This window comes from Mobula hypostoma, chromosome 25, assembly GCF_963921235.1.
Source record: "Mobula hypostoma chromosome 25, sMobHyp1.1, whole genome shotgun sequence".
NCBI classification, from domain to species: Eukaryota; Metazoa; Chordata; class Chondrichthyes; order Myliobatiformes; family Myliobatidae; genus Mobula; species Mobula hypostoma.
In genome coordinates this window covers 24,814,768-24,837,333 of record NC_086121.1, presented here as the reverse complement: position 1 = coordinate 24,837,333, position 22,566 = coordinate 24,814,768, and the positions used below count along the sequence as shown (strand labels likewise).

At 45.7% G+C, this 22,566-nt stretch overlaps 1 protein-coding gene across 1 annotated transcript in view; it reads right to left on the bottom strand.

The window, feature by feature from the left end:
* LOC134338000 (solute carrier family 25 member 35-like) overlaps window positions 1–22,566 on the bottom strand; it is a 37,113-nt gene continuing 14,547 nt past the window's right edge. Inside the window, exons 2-5 of the mRNA XM_063033483.1 lie at window positions 15,023–15,088; window positions 8,791–8,943; window positions 4,815–4,949; window positions 1–3,191 (exon numbers count right to left, since the gene is read on the bottom strand). Of these exons, the coding sequence (XP_062889553.1) occupies window positions 3,009–3,191; window positions 4,815–4,949; window positions 8,791–8,943; window positions 15,023–15,088 (537 nt within the window). The 3' untranslated portion in view covers window positions 1–3,008. The remainder of the gene's footprint in view (window positions 3,192–4,814; window positions 4,950–8,790; window positions 8,944–15,022; window positions 15,089–22,566) is intronic.

Below are 22,566 nucleotides of genomic sequence, written 5' to 3'. Positions count from 1 at the left end.
TACGGGGGGGGGGAAGGCAGAAGAATGGTAGGTGAGAGGGATAATAAACTAACCATGATCAAATGGCGGAGCAGACTTGATGGGCTGAATGGCCTGCTCCTGCTCCCCTGCCTTGTGGTCTTATTATACGGTCTACATAGCACAGCTGCTTGTCACGATCTGTGGCTTCTGGTGGGTTCACAAAGGCAGCAGAAGGAAGGTCTGTTAAAACGGGACTGAGTGAGAGAGTGGGTTTTGCCAATGGCTGTACCTATTAGATCAAACCCAGCTGCAGACATTAACTTCACCCCATCTTGCTGCTGATTAGGCCAAAGGAGACCAGCATTCAAGTCAGAGACACAAGAGACAGCAATTTCTGGAATAAGGAGCAACAAACAATCTGTTAAGAGAAACTCGGGGGGGGGTTTGGGTTGGGTGGGTGGTTGGGGGAAACGTGCGGAAAGGAACTTCTTGCTACAGATGCTGCTTGGCCCTCTGAGTTCCACCAGTAGACTGCTGCTGCTCCAGAGAATCAACCAGCACAATCACCCGTCACCTCTACCACACCCCAGCCTCCCCGCGTACCCCCCCAACCTTTCTGTTGGGCTCATGTACACTGTTTGCGACTCTAAGTGTGAACACGGCCCGTTTTGTGACAGGCTGCAGATCTCATCGCATTAGCCCAGTCTTAAATCCCTCGTGACCACAATTGCAACAATTCAACGCAATTCACAACTCTTATTTATTTTCGTCTTTTTTGAAGTGTTAGACAAGAGTAAAAGGCACAAAGGGTTAGAGTGATTCCCTGGACACCGTGATCCACGTGGACAAAATCCACGATGCAGGATGGCAGAAGTAATCCTTAGAACAATCAGTGCTTACTGGGTGTACAGTAAACTCCTGTGTGGGCTGTGTTCTACAGGACACGATCAGCTGGGTGCATTAGTGATCCTTAATGTCAATCGTACAAGTTTGGTTCGAGTGACCGACAGGGTACATATGATTCACGAGTTGCACAATGATCTGTAGGGTACACAACAATCTGTAGGGTACACAACGATCTGCAGGGCACACAATGATCTGCAGGGCACACAACAATCTGTAGGGTACACAACGATCTGCAGGGCACACAATGATCTGTAGGGCACACAATGATCTGCAGGGCACACAATGATCTGTAGTATGGCTGCAGTTGAAGTGGATGCAGAACGATGCATCAGCTGAGTGATCCTTCAGGATAGTTCCAGCCTATCCAAGTGTGCTGAGGTTCAGATTCCAGACTACAAAGAAAGGCACTTCACTGAGAAATCAACTGTCTCAATGTTAGTAGACAACTCATATCGACTGCATCTTTCCTTTGAAAGCCACAGACAGTGTGTGGCTTAGGACTGTAATCCGGGCAGCAAAGCAATCGTACTGGAGGTCCCACTGGCATACTTTGGTACAGCTTTGGCTAAGCTCGTCGGCAGTCTGGACCTCTTGGTCCAGCATTGCAAAGTTTCAGTCTTTTGACTTCAGCAGGCATCTCAAGGAGTATTAGTTGATTAGTCGCTGCACTGCGCTGCCTGTTCCATAAACCAAAACCCAGACCTTCTGATCCCAGGTGGGAGCAATGCCCGCGAGACGTTGACAGCAGTGTAGTTTATGTACGCAGGCTCTTCAAAAATTTAACAGCGCCGTGCGTTTATCCTCACATTGAATTGCGTTTTGCATTAGTTGGCTTTGTGGTTGAGAAAAGACTAGTGTTACATGGAACTCCATTCATGATTAGTGTCTGGAGGAGTGGCCTCCACTGTATGGTAACGTCATTTAGATCCACATCTGGCCCCAGATAGCCTCGCTCTGATTGTTAATATTGCCCTCAGCTCAGTCAGAATAGAACCATCCACAACTTAAAGAGACTGAGGGGGGCACATACTATAGATTCAAAAACATCACACACAAGAGTTTGATTCCGTTCCAGTGCTGTCTGCGTGGAGCTTGAACATTCTCCCTGTGACTGCATGTGTTTTAACCCGGTGCTCTGGTTTCCTCGCACGTCCCACAGATACGCGGGTTCGTAAGCTGACCGAACACTGAAAGTGGCCCCTATTGTGTAGGTGCGTGGGAGGATCTGGGGAGGGGTTCATGGGAACACAGGCAAAATAAAAGACCTTCGCATGAAAAATATGTGTTGACGGTGAGTGCAGACTCAGTGGGCCGAAAGGCCTGTGACCATGTTGTATCTTTCTATGACCCTCTGCGGGGAATTTTGCTGAGTTTTGAAGCATAAAGGAACCTTACTCTACAGTTAACCTGTATCTCGACTGCGTTACACCTGACCTGTGCCGGGTTTGATGGGGGACGGCTGAGGAATCTGACCAAGGGGCACCTGGTGCTGACCCTGGACGCCTGCACTACCCACTTCTCTGCACTATCATCCGTCGGGTAGCTGAATGTTCAACGCGTTTTTTAGATAAGTTGGACTGCCCAACAGTGAGGCTTGAAAAGGAGACAGAATGGGTCGCCCCGATTCCACGAAGAACAAGGGTTATTTTTCCACTGCAGTTGTGGGCTGTGCTGTCTATGAGTTAGGGAGAGAGAGAAGGGGTCCTGATCTCGCAGGGAAAGTGACAAGACAGCCATGATAAGGCTTTTTGCGTGTTGGTGGGACAGATCAATACAAGCTTGTTCCTTGTGACTTAGTCCCCAAGTTATTTCTGCTGTTGCTCCAGACCAACATGTGGGCAAATCTATCCACAGGCCCTTCTAATGGACCCAGTGTAACTCCCTCATTGCACGGAGCTGGGGTCGTGGCTGGGTTTACAACACCACAGAGCAATCGATCCATTTGATGTGAGGAGAACTTCAGCAGAAATGAGCAGTGGTGTGGCCTGTCTTTCAGTGCAGTTAAATAGTAACTGTCTCTCCGCTTAACTTGTGAGCGGAAACACCTTTCTTTCTCACCAACGGGGACATTCCCCCCTCTGTCCTTCTACAGTAGGAAGTCTTGCTCCCAGTACGTTTACCTCCCGGCTGCCGGGGGGAGCTCAGATTTTCTCCTGGCAGTTAGGGTAAGCCAGTTTCTTCAGTTCATCCCACAGGAGCAGGCTGAACACCGTGTGCGGTCCCAGGCGGAAGTAGCTGGGTCCGATCCCCTTGTACAGACCCAGGAGCCCTTCTTTACTCGAGACCTTCAGCAAGCAGTCCCAGAATCCCCTGTAATGCTTTCCCTACAAGAATAAAAAGGTTAAAATCAAGCAGGTCCTTCTTAAAGGGACATCACACCTCCCCCCCCCCCACCCCACCACCCTGAGAGCGCACTGAGAAGCAGAGTTCAAATGAAAAGAAAAGGGCTTTGACCTTAGGGTGGCTGGCTGCCCAAGTGCATTGACTGGTGTCTACTCAGAGAACAAAGAGTTCATTGTACTTTGGGGCTATGGGTCGGTCACAGACACCCAGTGAGGCAGCTCAACAGACTGATCCCTCAAAGTCCCACAGTGGATTCCTGAGAGAGTGCCCCACTTGTATGAGCAAGAGGAGGTCAAACACTCTCAAACGTCTGATGCTTTGGACACCGGTGGCCAGCAAGCAATCACTGTCAATGAAGCGTCAAGTCAACCAGATCCATTCTGAGGCCTTCTCTGCTCCTTGAGAGATGTGAGTTAAAATTGTCCCTGGTGAAAATTGCAACAAATCAGTTGCAGTCTGAAACACAGGATTAAGGTTATTTGGACAGTATATATTTTTTAAAAGTTGAATTGGATACCACGAATAGCTGGGAGTTGGAACAGCATTTGTGTTTGGTTGCAGAGGCCCCATCATCCAAGGCAATCCCTCTTCACACTGCTGCCATCAAGAAGAAGGCACAGGAGCCTTAGGTCCCACACCACCCAGGTTGAGGGACAGTCATTACCCTTCAACCATCAGGCCTCTGAACCAGCGTGGATAACTTCACTCAGCTGATTCCAAAACCTATGGACTCAGTTTTGAGGACTCTACACCTCACGTTCTATTACCTATTTATTATTATTTGTTTTTATTTTGTATTTGCACAGCTTGTCTTTTGCATATTGGCTGTTTTTTAGTCTTCGTGTGCAGGTTTTCATTGATTCTATTGCATTACTTTGTTCTACTGTGAATACCTGCAAGAAAATTAACCTCAAGAGTTGTGTACGGTGACATACAGTACACTTAGTTTGATAATAAGTTTACTCTGAACTTTGAGCCTCTCGCTATCTCTCACTGCTGATGACACCGACAGACACCATGGTGATCACCACGGCAACAGTCTGTCCCCATGAACCCATTGCATTGCCACCGGCCTGAAAACTATCGGATAATGGATGGGACCGACTCACACCCTAACTTCAACCGAGAGTCACATCCAGACATTGAGAGGGCTGGTTTGGAGCCCAATTTGGAGTTGTTCCCTTCCAGAGCTCAGGCTAACTAGTTTTATTGCAATAGGTTAAGGATTAGACCCAGAGTCTTGCTGCTCAGTGTGATACAGAAAGAGCACTTAACAGTTGAGAAATCAGAACAGAAGAATAGATCAAAGTATCAAATGTTGATCATGGCTAATTTGAACACTTAGCCTCCCCGTCTCACCACTGGAGGTAATTATATAGTTTGCCTCTCCGAGTGATAGGACTGCTGGTCCATTTGCTGAAGAATTGGGGAGATGGGTTACTTTTCCTTGGGACTTCTTTTTCTGTAAGTACAGATTCACCCCATGCCAGCCATAACAGATGGGGTGATTGGGGGAGGGTGGAGGCTGGGGCAGGGTCAGCTGATATAATCCCACAGTTACATGATAATTGCCCGAGTGGTTAGGCTGTGGGGCGGGCACCTACCTTGCCAACTTCATCGACCGGTTGGTTGTAGAGTCTGGTACTGATGACATCGAAAGGCGTCATGGTGATCACCACAGCGACACTGCTCATCATCCCGCCCAGTAAGCTGCACAACCAGCTGTCAGTGTGGAACAGCTACATTAAAATAAATCACAATAAACACGATAAAGTTGTGAATTCTCCTTTATTCAATTCAATTATTAATGAACTCCCTCGATACCTAAGTTGGCAATACTGCACGTGACAATACCAGAGAGTTGGAATCCAATATTACTAACATCAATACAACTCAAGTGCACACTTTCCCATCTGCACCTTGAGTTATACTGATGCCTTGCAAAGATCTAAAGATCTGGGAAATTACTGTTTCCCCTTCAAGGCAGAGTTGCCTCTGTATTCTTCACCCGCTCCACATCTCTCCAATAAATAACTTCAAAGGTTCATTTTATTATCAAAGTATGCATGCAGAATACAACTCTGAGATTTGTCTTCTCCAGATAGCCACGAAACAAAGAAAAACCATGGAAGTTGTTGAAAGAAAAGACATCAATCCCTCCCTCCTCACACAAAAATGAAAAAGAAACAAAATTTGCAAACCTCAAACCCCAAACCCCTCCTTTGCACAAAAACTAATAGATCGCCCACACTAAAAATGGCAGCAGGAACATCAAACCCCAAACCCCCAACCATCTCTCACAAAAAAAACAAACATATTGTTAACACAGAGAAAAAAAAAACATTAACATCAAACCCCCCATAACTGCTCTCTCGCACACAAAAAACTAACAGATCGCCCACACTTCTGGTCCTTCTCCTATCCCCTTCAACTTGGAGAAGAGTCTCCCTACACCATATCTCCCTCATCTCCTCTTTGATCTTCCTTAAACCTTACTTACTCGACTAAACTCCTAGAAAGTTTTTCTCCCAATTAGTTTAAAAACAAAAACGGGCCAATTTGTTGTTTCAAAGCATTTTGGGATGTTTACTGATGTCTGAGCAATGTATAAAGTTCCACTGAGTTTGCGTATACTGTAGATTAATAATGATATACTAATTGGTGGTTGGGCATACTTCCAAACGCTGTTTCTAATTAACAATGGCAGTCATCTCCCCATTTCTCTCTTCTGCCATCTAGGAAAAGATACAGGAGTCTGAGCACCTGGACAAACACAATTAAGAATAGTTTCTTCCCCACGGCTATCAGAATTCTGAACCAATCGCCCCTTTCACACCTACTTCCCGGTAATGCTGCTGTGTTTGCAAACCCTTCATTCTATCTCTTACGTGACTGTGTCTCTGAACTACTTTAGTTTGCTCTACTACAATTTGCACCATTCCTTTGCCTTGCACTCACTGCTCGATTTAATGTTGTACTTATTACTACAATCTTTGTACTGTTTATTCTGTACGATCCACACGAGCAAGGAATTTCATCACACAATAGTGTATATGACAATAAACTCGTCTGTATCAGCTTCTTACCAGTACTAGCTCCAGCGCTAATCTTCTGGCAGCCACATTTTTGATGGATTTTAACCCAGCCAAATGTGAAGCGTGGTACTTTGTGGGAAAGAGCACACTGGTGCTCGCAGGACAGTGTTGATGTGCAAAGGGATCTTTGTGTTCAAGTCCATGGCTCCTTGAAAATGCCTACACAGGTCGATAGGGTGGTGGAGAAGGCTTATCACATGCTTGCCTTTATCAGGCGAGGTAATGAGTGCAAGAGCTGGGAAGTTAAATTGCATCTTTATAAAACTCCAGTCAGGCTGCATCTGCAGTGTCGCATTCAGTTTCGATCAGCCCATTGCAGGAAGGATCTGGAGTGGGCCGAGAAGAGCCTCACCTAGATCAGGATGTCGCCAGGATTAGAGGGCATCAAAGGTGTCAACTCGCAAATGGGACCTTAAACCGGGGTTCTGCAGTCATCTCAGGTTGATATAACTGTGCCGTGGAACCACGGTAGAGTTGGGTTGCTCAGGCCAACACCGATGCTTCAATCAACGTACAACATCCTGAAGCAGTGGTAGCGAATTGCTTCTTCGTTTCAGATCCTGGCGGCAGCTGCTTTATCCAGGAGTTGGCTCAACCTGCAATGGGACTGATACAAGCCACGCAGACTTGGACAGATTGAGGGTGGAAGGTGTGTAGCTGGGCAGGAAAGTAATGGAGGCTGGATGTAACTAGGGCATATGAGTGGGCTTTGGCAGAAGTCGAGGTGAATCAAAGGGCAATTCAATGGAGCTACAGGTTGACTACCTGACCACTTTCATAGTGGTAACAGAACAGGACTGGAAATTCAGCTTAGGACAGCACAAGATGCCAAGGTTACCGCCTGCCTCAGTCCCCTTAACACTTCTGTTAAATCACTTTTTGACCCTCCTGCTTCAGCAGAAGCAGAGTAGCCCCTGATTTTATAGTATGGTTCTCAGCTTTGGAATCTCTATGCATTTAAGTTCAAAGTTTAAAGTAAATTTTATTATCTAAGCACATATATGTCAGCATATACAACCCTGAGATTCATTTTCCTGTGAGCATACTCAACAAATCTATAAAATAGTAACTATAACAAAATCAACTTAATGCCCCATAGTCCATATCAGAGGTGATAGAGGCACCTGCAGATGTTACAATGAAGGGAACTGATAAGGCCACACCTGGAATATAGTATACTGGTCTGGTTCCCCCTAATGAAAGATTACACTTGAGATAGAAAGAGTGCAACCAAGTCAAACACTGGGATGGAGAGTGACTAATCTATAAGATTAAATATAATAGGTCGAAGGTCCGAGGAGTTTAGAACAAAGAGAGGCAATCCAACTGAAATACGCAAAGTTCTTCTGGAGTTTAGCAAGGTAAATAGCAGGGTGATTTTCCCCCCCTCAATGCAGTGCATAGAACTGGGGTCACAGTGTCAAAATAAGGGTCACTGTTTAAAACTGAAAGAAGGATTCAGGGGTGGTGAAGCTTTGGAATTCTCTGCCCTGAAGTATTGGGATTCAGTTGCTAATTATGATCAGTCCAGAACTATGGGAGGTAAGGGCTAGGGGTTCGTATGAGTTGGTGGTCTCAAGGTAAAATTGAACGGTGCGGCAGGTACGAGGGTCTGAGAGGCCTACTCCTTCTCCTATTTCTTGTCTTTGAACATGGATCAGAAGCAGCATCCAGAGCTGATTTTCCCCTCTGTAGTCGGGTTACTGGCGCCAATCTCTACACGTTACCTGAGCTTAAAATGGATGGCGTGGTTCAGCCTCACCGTGCTGTCAATTTTGTTCTGATAGGTTTAGTTAAGAGGAAGAGGAGCCTTCTTTACCCTTTCTCCTCCCTATTTTCACACCAAAACACCCCAGGGCTCCACACTAGTAAAACCCTGTTGTAATCAAAACCGGATTACCATAGAACATAGTACAGTCCCTTCAGTTCATCAGGTTGTGCTGTCCTTTTAACCTACTCTAAAATCAATCTAATATTTTCCTCCCACATAATCCTCCATTTTTCTTTCATCCATATGCCTATCTAAGAGTCTCTTAAACGCCCCTAATGTATCTGTCTTTAACACCACCCCTGGAAGCGTATCCCACACACCCACCACTCTCCATGTGAAACACATTCCTTTGACATCCCCCTATACTTTCCTCCAATTGCCATAAAATTAGCCATTGGCGCCCCTGGGAAAAAGCCGCTAGATGTCCACACTGTCTATGCCTCTTATCATAGTATACATTTTTATCAAGTCACCTCTCATCCTCCTTGGCTCCAAAGAGAAACACCATGGTTTGTTCAGCCTACCCTCATAAGACATACTCTCTAACCCAGGCAGCAGCATGGTAAATCTTCTCTGCGGCCTTTCTAAAGTTTCCACATTCTTCCTAGAATGAGGTGACCAGAACTGAGCGCTAAGTTCATTGTACACTTATTAATTGTACATTAAAACGGCATCATCCCACCGGGCCGGTTCCTAATCCGGCGAGACACTCACCTGCTGGTCTTTCACTAGCTGCTTGGCGGAGTCGAACGTAGCAAGCTGGGCAGCAGATCCAATCATTACCCGGGGAACAGCACCGCTCACCCCTCGCCAGAGTCCCTGGAACCCTTGCCGCCTGTAGATCGCCAAGAAGGCAGTCCCAACACCCTGGGGTTGGAAACATAGCAAGCTCAGAAAAACCACTCCACGCTCGAGAAAATCAGGCACGTCCTCACCCTTACATGACACTCTCTTGTAGGGGGAGAGAGAAGGGGAGGAAGGAATATGGGGGAAGGGAATTATCAGAATCAGAATCAGGTTTAATATCACTGGCATATGTCAGTAAATTTGTTGTCTTTGTAGAATATAATACATAATAATAGAGAAAGAACTGTGAACTACAGTGTGTGTGTGTGTGTGTATGTGTATATATATATATATATAATAGTTAAATTAAATAAGTATTACAAAAAAAAAGTAGTGAGGTAGTGTTCATGGGTTCAATGTCCATTCAGAAATTGAATGGCAGAGGGGAAGAAGCTGTTCCTGAATCGCTGAGTATGTGCTTTCAGGCTCCTGTACCTCCTTCCTGATGGTAGCAATGAGAAGAGGGCATGTCCCCAGAGATGGGGGTCCTTAAAATGGATGTTGCCTTTCTGAGGCATCACTCCTTGAAGACGTCCTGGATACTATGGAGGCCGGTGCCCATGACGGATCTGACAGAGTTTACAAATCTCTGCAGCTTATTTCGATCCTGTGCTCTAGCCCCCTCCTCCCACCCCCTCATACCAGACGGTGGTGCAACCAGTTAGAAAGCTCTCCACGGTACATCTGTAGAAATTTGCAAGTGTTTTTGAAGACATAACAAATCTTCTTAACTTTCTACTGGAATATAGCCGCTGTCATGCCTTCTTTGTAGCTGCATCGCTATGTCAGGCCCAGGATTGATCCTAAGAGATGTTGACTCCTAGATACTTGAAATTGCTCACTCTTTCCACTTCTGATCCCTCAGTGACGACCAGTGTGTGTTCCCTCATCTTACCCTTTCTTTTATAGAGGGTTGACGGGGAGTTCCAAAGCAAAGGGTAGAGGGCTCAGAGTACAGGGTTGTAAAGATTAGGGAGTAATTGTAAATGGTTTATTATTATCACACATACTTAGCTAGAGCAAAAAAAACTGCTTTGTGTGGCATCCATACATGGCTTTTTGCCACATCAGTATGTCGAGGTAGGGCATGTTTTATTGATTTATTATTGTCACATGTACCAAGATACTGTGAAAAGTTTGTCTTGCATACTACTTATACAAATCAAATCATTACACGGTGCATTGAGTTAGAGTACAGTAAATACTAACAATGCAAAGGAAAGTGTAAAAGCTACTGGAAAAAGTGCAGTCCAAGTAAACGATACAGTGCAAGATCACAAGAGGTAGATTGTGAGGCCAAGAATCTATCTTATTGTAGATAAGATAGAGTCCAACTTTGACTCTCCAGTCCTGATGAAGGGTCTCAGCCCAAAACATTGATTGTACTCTTTTCCATAGATGCTGCCTAGCCTGCTGAGTTCCTCCAGCATTTTGTGTGTGTTGCTTGGATTTCCAGCATCTGCAGACTTTCTCTTGTTCGAGATCCAACATCTTCCCAACCACTGATTTTAAGCTAAGTGGTCATTAATTTCCTTTCTTCTTAAAGAGTGGAGTGACAGTTGCAATTTTCCAGTTCTCCTGAATCACTCCATATCTAGTACTGATCCTTGAAAGATCCTTACTAATGCCTCCACAATCTCTTCAGCCACCTCTTTCAGAACCCTGAAAGGTAGTCCATTTGGTCCAGGCGACTTATCTACCTTCAGACCTTTCAGTTTCCCAAACAACTTCTCCCTAGTAATGGTAACTTCACTCACTGCTGTCCCCTGATGCTCTTGAATTTCTGGCATACTGTTCATGTCTTCCACAGTGAAGACTAATGCAAAATACATTAAGTTCATCCACTATTTCTTTGTCCTCATTATTATCTCTCCAAAGACTTTTTCCAGTGGCCCAATATCCATTCTCACCTCTCTTTTAATTTTTATCTATCCAAAAGTCTTTTGGTATCTTCTTTTATATTACTGACTAGCTTACCCTTATATTTCACCCTTTTGCTCCTGATGTTTTTTTAGTTGCCTTCTGTTGATTTTTAAAATCTTCCTAAACCTCTAACTACTAATTTTTGCTATATTATATGCCTGTCGTTTGCTTTCATGCTGTATTTGACTTCCCTTGTCAACCATAATTGCTTCATCTTCCTTCTAGAATTCTTTTTCATCTTTGGGATATATCTATCCTGCACCTTTTGAAATGCCCCCAGAAACTACAGCCATTTCTGTTGTGCCATCATCCCTGCTAGTGTTCACTTGCAATCCACTTTGGTCAGCTCCTTCCTCATGCCTCTGTAATTCCCTTTACTTACTTACTTACTACCCATTATGCCACTGGTATTTAGGACAGCAATGAAGGTCCTCCATCTCTGGCGGTGTTCAGGGCTTCCTTCATCACGTCAATAGCCTCCACTCGGTTTTCACTACAGTCAGTCGCGCAAGTCCTGGGTAGAGACTCAGGAATACTGTCACACTCAGATTTAGAAGGATTCTACATTGCTATTTCCATAACCATTTTGGTTTACCAGTCTGGGTCATTAGCCCTGAGCTGAACTCGCCGAACCTGGAGGATAGGTAGACCACTCTTAGTCTGGCCTCTACCCTTTGACCTGTTTGGCATGGGTGACCCTTCCAAAAGCCAAAGCATAAAGCCCTGACTCCAGCCAACAGAGCTCTCAGGGCCACTGAGGCACACAAGCCTCCAAACCACAATAAGGTTGTGGTCCTCTTGGAAGTGTAAATTCCCTCCCCCTTACTCTACTGTAATACTGACACATCCGATTTTATTTTCTTTATGACTCCTCATTTAAATTAGAACAGACTTGGAGGTCTTTTATTCAATATTTTCATTTAATGTAATATATACCCTTCTTGTTTTTTTTACTGTTTTTAATGGAGGTCGGGATTGAGGACGTGATTTTAAGTTTTTTAACTCTGTTTGGTTTCAAGTTAGCCCATTGCTTTGCTTTGCTTTTAGTTAGTTGCACGGTGGGTTTTTTTGGGGGGGGGGTTTCCTTTTCTCTATTGATATATATATAAAAATTAGTATACTATTATGTTACCTTGGTATGTTATGTTTAAATTACATTGTTTGTAGTAATTTTTTTTGTATTAATATCTTCTGTAATTTTATTATATTCTAACAGTGTATTAGTGTCTATATGGCTTACCTTTTTGTATACTTATTCAATAAAAAGATTTAAAGGCGATTTTATTTTGTCCTTCTCAAACCACAGGGTGAATTCTATCATATTATGATCATAACTGCCTCCCAAGAGTTCCTTTACGATAATCAAAGCTGGTTCATTGCACAACACCCAGTCCAGGATAGCTGATCCCCTAATGGGCTCAACCACAAGTTGCTCTAAAAGACCATCTTGTAGGCGTTCTACAAATTCCCCCTCTTGGGATCCAGGAGCAACCAGATTTTCCCAGTCTACCTGCATATTGAAATCCGCTATGATTATTGCAAAATTACCCTTATTACAAGCCTTTTCTATTTCCTGTTGAAATGTACATCCTACATCCTGGCTACCGTTCGGGGGCCTGAATATAACTCCAATCAGGGTCTTTCTACTCTCAGAGTTTACTAACTCTGCCCACAAGGATTCTACATATCCAATTCTAGTCAAAGGATTTGATTTCATGTTTTACCTACAGAGCCAACCCACCCCCTCGGCCTACCTGCTTGACCTTTTGATACAAGATGTATTCTTGGATATTAAGCTCCCGACTATGACTCTGACCTACAGTGAAGGGGGAGCGGGAGGGGAAGAAGGGGAGAGCATGAACTCTGCCACAGCGAAGGATCTCTGCTGCTGGAGAGGGAGGCCTCTCTCTCACTGTTGCCGGGGGATACCCTGCATTTGAGTGGTCTCTCTCCTGATGCTGTTGGAGGATGTTACCACGGTTCTGAGTTTATGGGTTTGGACTATGGTCTGTGGACTTTTCAGTCTTATGGCTTTTATATTCTGTGTTTTCATCCATTCTTTCTTGCTGCTATGTGATGTGATTTGTTGGTCTTTTTGTGCAAGGGGAGGGGATTTGGTGGCTGATTTTCTTGTTGGTTTTTTTCTGTGGGGGGGTGGGATTGATGTTTTCTTTGCACAACTTCCATGGTCTTTGTTTCACCACGAAAGATCAGTATCTGGAAAAGATGAATCTCAGAGATGTGCACTGTGGACATAATTTGATAATAAATTAACCTTTGGGAGGACATATCTAGTTTGGAGTCTCCAAGGAAGGAGTGATTGATAAAGGAGTGGAGAGTTTCTGGGGGAGGAATGATCCTGAGAAAACATACTGTTTGTGGTACATCAGTAAATCTAGCCACTGCTGAATCTGGCAAGTTTAATCTGTTAACCTAACCAGCTTAACCTGACCTTGAACAAACTAAGGGTGCTTCTGCACAGTTCACAGTTGTGACTCCACAGTGACAGGAACCAGTGTCCGATTTCCCTGCCTCTCCCCTCAGTTAACGGAATAATTCCAGTTGTGATGAGATGTTCAGTGTCAGGATTAAACTTCAGAATGGAAAATGCAAACTGTCATCACTTAACGCCAGGCCAGACTTGGCCACCCTTCCCTTTATCTGTCAGCTTTGACTGCGGTTAATAACTGACTGAATCACTATTATTGACCTTTACTGTGGATTGCCACAGGCCAGCTCCCAACAGAACAACAAGCTATCTGTGACAGGAGGAACACAGAGTCAGCACATTGACCTCTCTCAGAACAAGCGACAGCATAAACACTAGCACAAGAGATTCTGCAAGGGCTGGAAGTCCAGAGCAACACACACAAAATGCTGGAGGTCAGGCAGCATTTCGGGCCAAGACCCTTCATCAGGACTGGAAAGCGAGGGGGATGATGCCAGAGTAAAAAAAGTGGGGGGGGGGGAAGGAGGACTGGCTAGATATTCACAGGTGAAGCCAGGTGGGAGGGAAAGGTAAAGGGTTGGAGAAGAAGGAATCTGATAGGAGAGGATAGTGGACTACGGGAGAAAGGGAAGAAGGAGGGGCACGAGATGGGAGGTGACAGGCAGGTGAGGAGAAGAAGTATGAGGCCAGAGTGGGGAACAGAAGAAGAGGGAAGGGAGAGGCAAAAAGAAAAAGAGGAAAAAATTACCAGGAGAAATCGATCTTCGTACCATCAGGTTGGAGGCTACCTAGATGGACTATGAGATGTTGTTCCTCCACCCTAAGAGTGTGGCCTCATGAAAAGGGGTTAGGAGTTAAACTGGTTGGCCACAAGGAAATACGTCCTTCATCACCATCTGAAATTCTGCCAACGATGGCTGTATCATCAGCAAATTTATAGAATGGCATTTGAGTTACGCCTAGCCACACAGTCACTGGATCTTTCTCCAACAGTTTTACATGGTGTGAATGGAGTCTCAAGCTTCTCCTGCTGGGTATGGGGGGGGGGTGGAGTAGTGGGGGAGGGGGAGAATTATTTCCCTGGTCCAATAGCTCACCTTGTCCTCAGGTTTATGAATATTGCATCAGGTAGGTCGATACAAATACAGCTAATCTACTAAATTACCACAAGCATGTAGAAGTGAACAGAGGGGTAAACCAGAAACACACTATCCCCTCTCCTTCACTCTTCACCCATTGCTCCCCGCACTCCCTCTCCGATTAGATTTATTTCTCTGCGCTCATCTCTGACCCGATGCAGCCCATGGCTGTATTCATGTTGCTGCAGTTAGTAAGCTGTGCAGCCCCCGGCTAAACAGTGGAGAGTTTTATACATTTAAGCCCTCCCTGAAATTTTCCACGCGTTATCCTGGCTGACACCCCTTGCGGCAGCGAGGGACTTCTTGCATTGTGAGTGGTGTCAAGGTTTAAAGCCAAGCTTTAAGTTTCTCCAGTATCTAATGATCTAATGTCACTGCAGGAAATATGGTACCCAGTTCACACCCCACCCCACCCCCCTCCTGGCTCAACATTAGTCTCTCAGCCTGAGACCAGACATGTCTAGTCCCACTGAGCACTAGAACCCCAGGTTCTCACACGAACGCTGATTTGTACACTTCAAAGAAATTCAAAGCTAATGCAGTCTCTGTTTACAGAAGACATACGCCTCTCCTTCCAGACAGCACGTACCTGATGGTTATGCTGGTGTCCCACAGCGATGACTGCCGCAGATTGGGACTGCAGGTGGGTCTTTACCTGGGAAGAGACAGAACACATTCACTCGCAAACGGTAGATGGAATGTGGGTAACACGTTTCGGAAACCAGCAATAAGGTTAGAGAGCAAAGAATCAGACAGTCTATTTAGTTAAAATGATTGCTGAAATGCCTTTACTGTGCAGCATTCCCACGTGTTGATTGAGTAAACCCATGGGTATTCAAGTGAAGGGTGAATGACCGTCCCACCAAAGGATCTTTGGACTGCTTCATCAACACCAGTGATTTAGATGTGCCTTTCCCTGCATTCTGTTATCTGTTTATAACCACTAATCAGGAAATTGAATACGTTTCACTACTATTTAGATTAGAGAAACACAGTCATAGAAAAGCGCAGCACAGAAGCACGCCCCTTCAGCCCATCTAGTCCATGCCAAACCATTTAAACCGCCTACTCCCATTGACCTGCACCAGGACCATCACCCTCCATACCTCTACTATCCATGCATCTATCGAAACTTCTCTTAATCGTTGAAATCCAGCCCACAGGCACCATTTGTGCTGGCAACTCATTCCACACTCTCGAGACCCTTTGCGTGAAGAAGTTCCTTTTCATGTTCCCCTTAAACGTTTCACCTTTCACCTTTAATCGACCTTTGGTTGTAGTCCCACCCAACCTCAGTGGGACAAAGCCTCTTTGCATAAAGTAAAGGCACCTGTTAGTCTTGCGAGACCATGGATCTGCGCCTGGAAAGTCTTCACTCTCCAGGGTGCAGGCCTGGGCAAGGTTGTATGGAAGACCAGCAGTTGCCCATGCTGCAAGTCTCCCCTCTCCACGACACAAATGTTGTCCAAGGGAAGGGCACTAGGACCCATACGGCTTGGCACCGGTGTCGTCGCAGAGCAATGTGTGGTTAAGTGCCTTGCTCAAGGACACAACACACTGCCTCCTCTGGGGCTCGAACTCACGACCTTCAGGTCGCCAGTCCAATGCCTTAACCTCTTGGCCACGTGCCCACACTCTTTGCATATACCCTATCTATCAAATCTCTTCTCAATTATTACGTGAGTTAAAGCCAGCCTTACAAAATAAGGTGCGTGCTCCACTTCGAGTGAGTTAATGAGTCTTAAGCTGATTCAGAACCTCCTCCACAGCTTTTCTGTCCACTGGTCGGCAGCTCACAACTGCTGACTGCTCTCTGTCCAGGAGGGTGGGGACCTTGGAATGGCCGTCAATAAGAAGCTAGAAAGCATTTAGACAACGGACAGCACCAAGCAAGAGTTGCAGGTGACTGGAAAGTGGCCACTGATAATACAAAATGTCGCCTTCGAGCTGACGTTCCCTGTGCAGCGTTACTCACATTCAGTGTAAATGAATGGAATCAATTGCCAGCAATGAACTCGAGGATCATCCGTACCCCAATAACTTAGTTACAAGAGGAAGATCCATCACCACCAATCCTCTCAACCATTTTTGAGGAGGCGACCGTCCCTGCATGGACAGTGGTCAGGTCCCAAGACTGGCCTCTGGGAGGCTTATGGATTCAATCCCACATGACGAGCTAACAGCTAACCCCAGCATTGTGGCAGTAGAGGTTGAATGAAGGTTTGGGTTTTTGACTTTTGTCAAGGGTGGACCAGAGTTCCTGAACAGGAAAGTCTTTATAAGACACTAGTCTGGTCACAGTTCAAGTATTGTACCTTGTTTCGGGTGCCGCACTTTATGAAAATGCAAAAGCTGTAGAGGAGGAGCAGAAGGTAGTACGAAAATTATTTATTATAGATGAGGAGCTTCAGGTATGGTGTTGTCCTCTTTGGTACAGAGACATGGAGATCTGATAGAAATATTGAAAATTGTGAAGGATACAGATGAATAGACAGGAGGTATCCCATTGCAAAGAAGTTCAGGACTAGGGAACAGACACTCAGTGACCACTTTGTTAGGTACACCTGCTCGTTAATGCAATAATCTAATCAGCCAATCATATGGCAGCAACTCAATGCATAAAAGCATGCAGACATGGTCAAGAGGTCCAGCTGTTGATCAGGCCAAATATTAGAATGGGGAAGAAGAGTGAACTATGTGACTTTGACCATGGGATGATTGTTGGTGCCAGACGGGGTGGTCTGAGTATCTCAGAAGCCGCTGATCTGGGATTTTCACACACAACAGTCTCTAGAGTTTACAGAGAATGGTGTGAAAAACAAAACAAAAACATCCAGTGAGTGGCAGTTCTGTGGGGGGAAATGCCTTGTTAATGAGAGAGACCAGACTGTTTCAAGTTGATAGGAAGGCAACAATAACTCAAATAAACAAGCAGCATAACAGTGGTGGGCAGAAGAGCATCTCTGAATTCACAACATGTCGAACCTTGGAGTGGACAGGCTACAGCAACAGAAGACCACGAACATACACTCAGTGGCCACTTTATTAGGTACAAGAGGTTCCAAATAAAGTGGCCACTGAGAGTGGAATAAAGGGATTACCAAAAGAACGACATCTGGTAAGTGGAAAATTGGGCAGCACTGGGAGTGCATTGCTAAGGTTAGTAGTGAGCAGATTCAGCTGTGGTGGATCTGGGTGCGTATCTGCGAGGAAAGAATTTGCAGCAATGTACTAGCTAGACTGATCTTACACAGAGTTAGTACGGAGTCGACATGCCAAATGGCCTCCTTCCACATTGTAAGTGTGCGACCCTGTCCCCACAGCTCCTTTCAAAGTCACCTCAAGACGCACAGCCACAGCGGGCGGCCTGAGGAGAAGCAGCTGTTGTTTTCCTCTGCAGCGTCACTGGAACAGCTCTCGCTCTCCGTGTGACACCAGGGTTATTTAAATCTCCGGCGTGTGGGGACCTTCAAAGAAAATGGTAAGTGGCTGCAGGCTGGAGACGCAGGAACAGCTGCCAGCCCAGTATTCCCACCGGATGAAGAGAGGAGATGGTGAGTGGAACCTGACAGGAGGATTCACGACCAGGGAGTGTTGCCACTGGCAGAGGGGTCAGGAACTAGGGCACTGAGGATGAAAGGAACTAGCAAAGGTTTTGTTTTACTGTCGGAGGCCACGGTCCACAGTACGCTCTTTGCAGTAGTGGGTGAGGCAGATTCGTTTGTAGTTTTCGTATACGGGCTGAACAAGCACCTGAAAGCAAAGCATTTGCAGGTCTGCAGGAGGAGCAGGGAAGTGGGATGAACCGGGATTGTTTTCACATTGAGTCAGAATCTACTAAATGGGCTGAAGCGTCTCCTTCATCCTTTAACACTCATACAGCACATACAGGCCCTTCGGCCCAACTGCCCTATGCTGACTAAGATGCCCATCCAACTCAGCGAGAGCCGGGCCATGGAGTTCACCTGAAACAGCGAGCAGAACACGATGATGATTCCAGGACACACACTGATCACTATTCTGAGCTACTCAGCGTGGAAACTGCGCCCTCAGAGCGACAAGGCGAAAACTATGTTGTAACCACTTCAATCGGAAGAACATAGGCTTTCATCAGGAACGATGACAGGGGTGATCCAGGACACACGTGGCTTCTCCTAGACGCCCAGCATGGATCACCGTCTGGCATCTGTCACGAGGGCTGTTCACACATGAACTCAATAGCGTGACTGTTGTATCTCCAAGGGTAACACACTGAGTCACAGTGTGGGTCCTAGCTGCAGTTCGATGTCCAATATGCGGAAGAATCAGAGGTGCTGTCTTTTGTACGAGACGTTAAACAGAGATCCAGTCTGTCCTTCACTGTACCTGGAAGATGGACATGGGGATTGGCCGTTCCATCCTGGACAGCATCCTTCAAAAGAGACAGTCAGGGCTCTTTCCCCTTGCTCAATGTGGCACAGTCTGTCATAAGGTGGTTGTTGCGCTTCCTGCATTTGACAGTGACTTCAATCCGAAAGGTAGCTCACTTAGAAAGGTTTGGGATGTCCGCTGTAGACGTAACTTTTTTGATTTGATTCAGCAGTTTATGGAAGCAAGTTGGATCTTAAGTTCCTTGGTGTGCACATAATGGACAATCCGACCTGGACCCACAGCACCTCCTTTCACCTTCTACACTTTCTGAGGAGATCGAGGTGTGCGAGGCTCCCCGCCCCCATTCTAACAACTTTCTACAGGAGCACCATCGACAGCGTCCTGTCTGGCTGCATCATTGTGTGCTACGGAGGCTACAAGACCCTGCAGAGGATAGTTAAAACCCCCTGCTGCCTATTTGTGATATTTACCGGGAGTGTTGCAGATGAAGGGACCAAAGCATTGTTGAGGATCCCCACAATCTCCGTCAGTTAGGAGGTACAGAAAAATCAGGACTAGGACTACCAGACTAGGTAAAAGCTCCTTCCCTCAGGCTGTGAGATGAATGAATACCCTGCTGAGGTCTTGTCACTAGATCAGCGTGCTGCTAACAGAATACTGTATTGTTTGCTGTTTACCTGAACTACATGCATTTTCAATTATATTTTATTAACTTAGTTATGGTAATATTTGGTTTATGTGTTGAGGGTTATATGTTTTGTGGGTGCACCATGATCCAGAGGAACCTTGTTTCGTTTGGTTGCATATGTACAGTCAGATGACAATAAACCTGAACTTGAATTTGAGACGTCCTTCCAACCATGCCAGAACAAAGTGTAACAGCAACATCAATCAACACATTTACTAGAGCATCTTTAGCCTCCTTTGGGGACATTGACTTAGAAACCTCAGCCTCCATCAATGGCCGAACTCTCCTAGTGACGTCCTCCAGGAAGCTTGACTGTCAGCACAAAAGATGTAACAAACACAGAGACAGAAGAGATTCTGCAGACGCAGGAAATCTTGAGCAACCCACACAGAACGCCGGAGACACTCAGCAGGTCAGGCAGCATCTGTGGAGGGAAATAAGGAGGAGGTCGAGACCCGTCAGCAGGACACAGCTTCCATGAGGATCCCAGAACATGAGATGTGTGGGTTGGGTGGTTGATTGGCCACTGTAAATTATGTAGGTGAGTGGCAGAAACTGGGGCCAGTTGACAAAAATGTGGGGGGAGTAAGAGTAGGGTTGGATTTGTGAGATGGGTGCTTGGTGGTTGCCATGGACTTGATGGGTGGAAAGGCCTGTTTCCATGTTGTCTGACTGTACTGCAGCTCGAGCACTGCGGGTTTGCAACATCTCCTCTCTCCCTGTCACAACTAACAGCATGTCCCCCCTCAGGCAATAATAGTATTTTCTCCAAACGAGCCGAGACTGACAGAGGGAGACAATAACAGCACCTGCCTTTGTTGTTCAGAATGAAACTCAAAACACTGTTTAGTTATGTAGCTGCAGAATCCATTTAATTATCTTGCTGCAATTGGCAAAGAAAATCTCTATTTATTTTCCAAGATCCAGTCAAAAAGCACTTGCCCCAGTGACTCAGGGCAGATGTCCAACATGTTCATTTTAAATTATCCGGTTCGAGGCTCATCACAACGTCCTCTTGTAACAACATTACGTTGACTTAGTATGTCTAATATGCCTGAAGCCTTGTCACTCATCATCATCATTATCTGCATTGTCGTATGACGTGACCTTGACCATGATTGTTCTTGGCAAATTTTCTACAGAAGGGGAGCTCGTATACTGAAGAATGTCCGTGTGTTTTATATATTGCTGTGCAAATGAAATCTTTCAATGATAAGCTCGAAGAAGCCACTTTACTAGGTACATCTGTACACCTCATTAGTCTAATATCTAATCAGCCAATCATGAGATTTACAAGGATGTCGCCTGGATTGGGGAGCTTCCCTTATGAAAACAGGTTGAGTGAACTCGGCCGTTTTTCCTTGGAGCGACGGAAGATGAGAGGAGACCTGACCGAGGTGTATAAGATGCTGACAGGCATCGATCGTGTGAATAGTCAGAGGCTTTTTCCCAGGGCTGAAATGGCTGCCACAAGAAGGCACAGGTTTAAGGTGCTTTGGAGTAGGTACAGAGGAGATGTCAGGGGTAAGTTTTTTACACAGAGAGTGGTGAGTGCGTGGAATGGGCTGCCGGCAACGGTGGTGGAGGCGGATACGATAGGGTCTTTTAAGAGACTCCAGGATAGGTACATGGAGCTTAGAAAAATACAGGGCTGTGGGTAACCCTAGAAATTTCTAAGGTAGGGACATGTTTGGCACAACTTTGTGGGCCGAAGGGCCTGTACTGTGCTGTAGGTTTTCTACGTTTCTAAGTGGTTTGCTATTGCCTTCATCTGGGCAGTGTCTTCACAACACGGGTGACCCCAGCTATTATCGATACTCTTCAGAGATTGTCTGCCCAGCATCAGTGGTCCTGTGATATGCTCCGGAGGCTCACCTTGCCCAAGGGTGGCCTGCAGGCTAGCGGAGGGAAGGAGTGTCTTACACCTCCTTTGGTAGAGACGTATCTCCACCCCGCCGCCCACTGTTATTATTATCTATAATAAAAAAAATGGACCAGTGGGCACAAGACCTGAACCTTGACATCCCACAATCAAGATGCGTAAAATGCTGAGTACCAAGTAAAATGAACAAAATTCGCTTGAACTAGTTCTTACTCAACAGTAATTTAACAAGCTGGATTTACAGCTTTACTGGATAAGCAACTTAGAGGCCGGAGATGAGAGTTCAGTCCGAGACTCTGGAGCTTGCATGGGTCTCCTCCAGATGTTCCAGTTTCCTCCCATGGTGGGAGGTTAATTGGCCACTGTAAATTGCCCCTCATGTGTCGGTGGGTGGGAGAAGCTAAGGGGAATGTGGATCGAATGGGATTCATGGAAATGGATGCTTAATGGTTGATATGATCTCAGTGAGACAAAGAACCAGTCGTTCCCTATCAGACAGACTAAACTCCTCACACAAATAATACCGTCCAGTTAAGGTTGTAATTGGTCTACCAGGACCCAAGAACAATCAGCCTTAAATTAACCTAGAAAGCTACAGCACTCACACCTCACTACAACAAATGACAAACACTAGCCAATTAATAGTTTGTGTACGTGTTATTAGAAGGTGCAAACTGGTGTAATTAAGCACTGTGTCAGAATTCTTCCTCCTGCTTCTGAAGGCTCTGGCCCTTGTTGTCACACATTTCTGGAGTGCCAGCCATTCTCCTTCTGTAGACCTGGATATCTGTTGCTGCTCAACAGGTGAAATTAACATTGATCTCACCCACAAAAGCAACTTCCAGTGGGGAAAAGGATCTAGTGTTTTCCCAGTGTATATGACGAATAAGCTCTTCTCGGTCTTCCAGATGGGTACAGGTATCCATTATAACTGATGTTTCGATACCAAACTCTGCCATCTTCATGCCTGGGCATGTCTAGTCTGCTGGCATTCACATGCCCATAGTCCATCCCTCCTGGAAAAACCAGGAAACCAAACAATGAGGAGGAACCCGTCACTACCGCCTGTCTTCCCTGTATTTCCACCGTTTCTGGGAGGATCATCAGGATCCTGAAGAAATACCAGATTAATACCATCCACAATCCCGTAAGGAAGCTCAGATCACAGCTTATGCAGGTCAAAGGTGAGCTG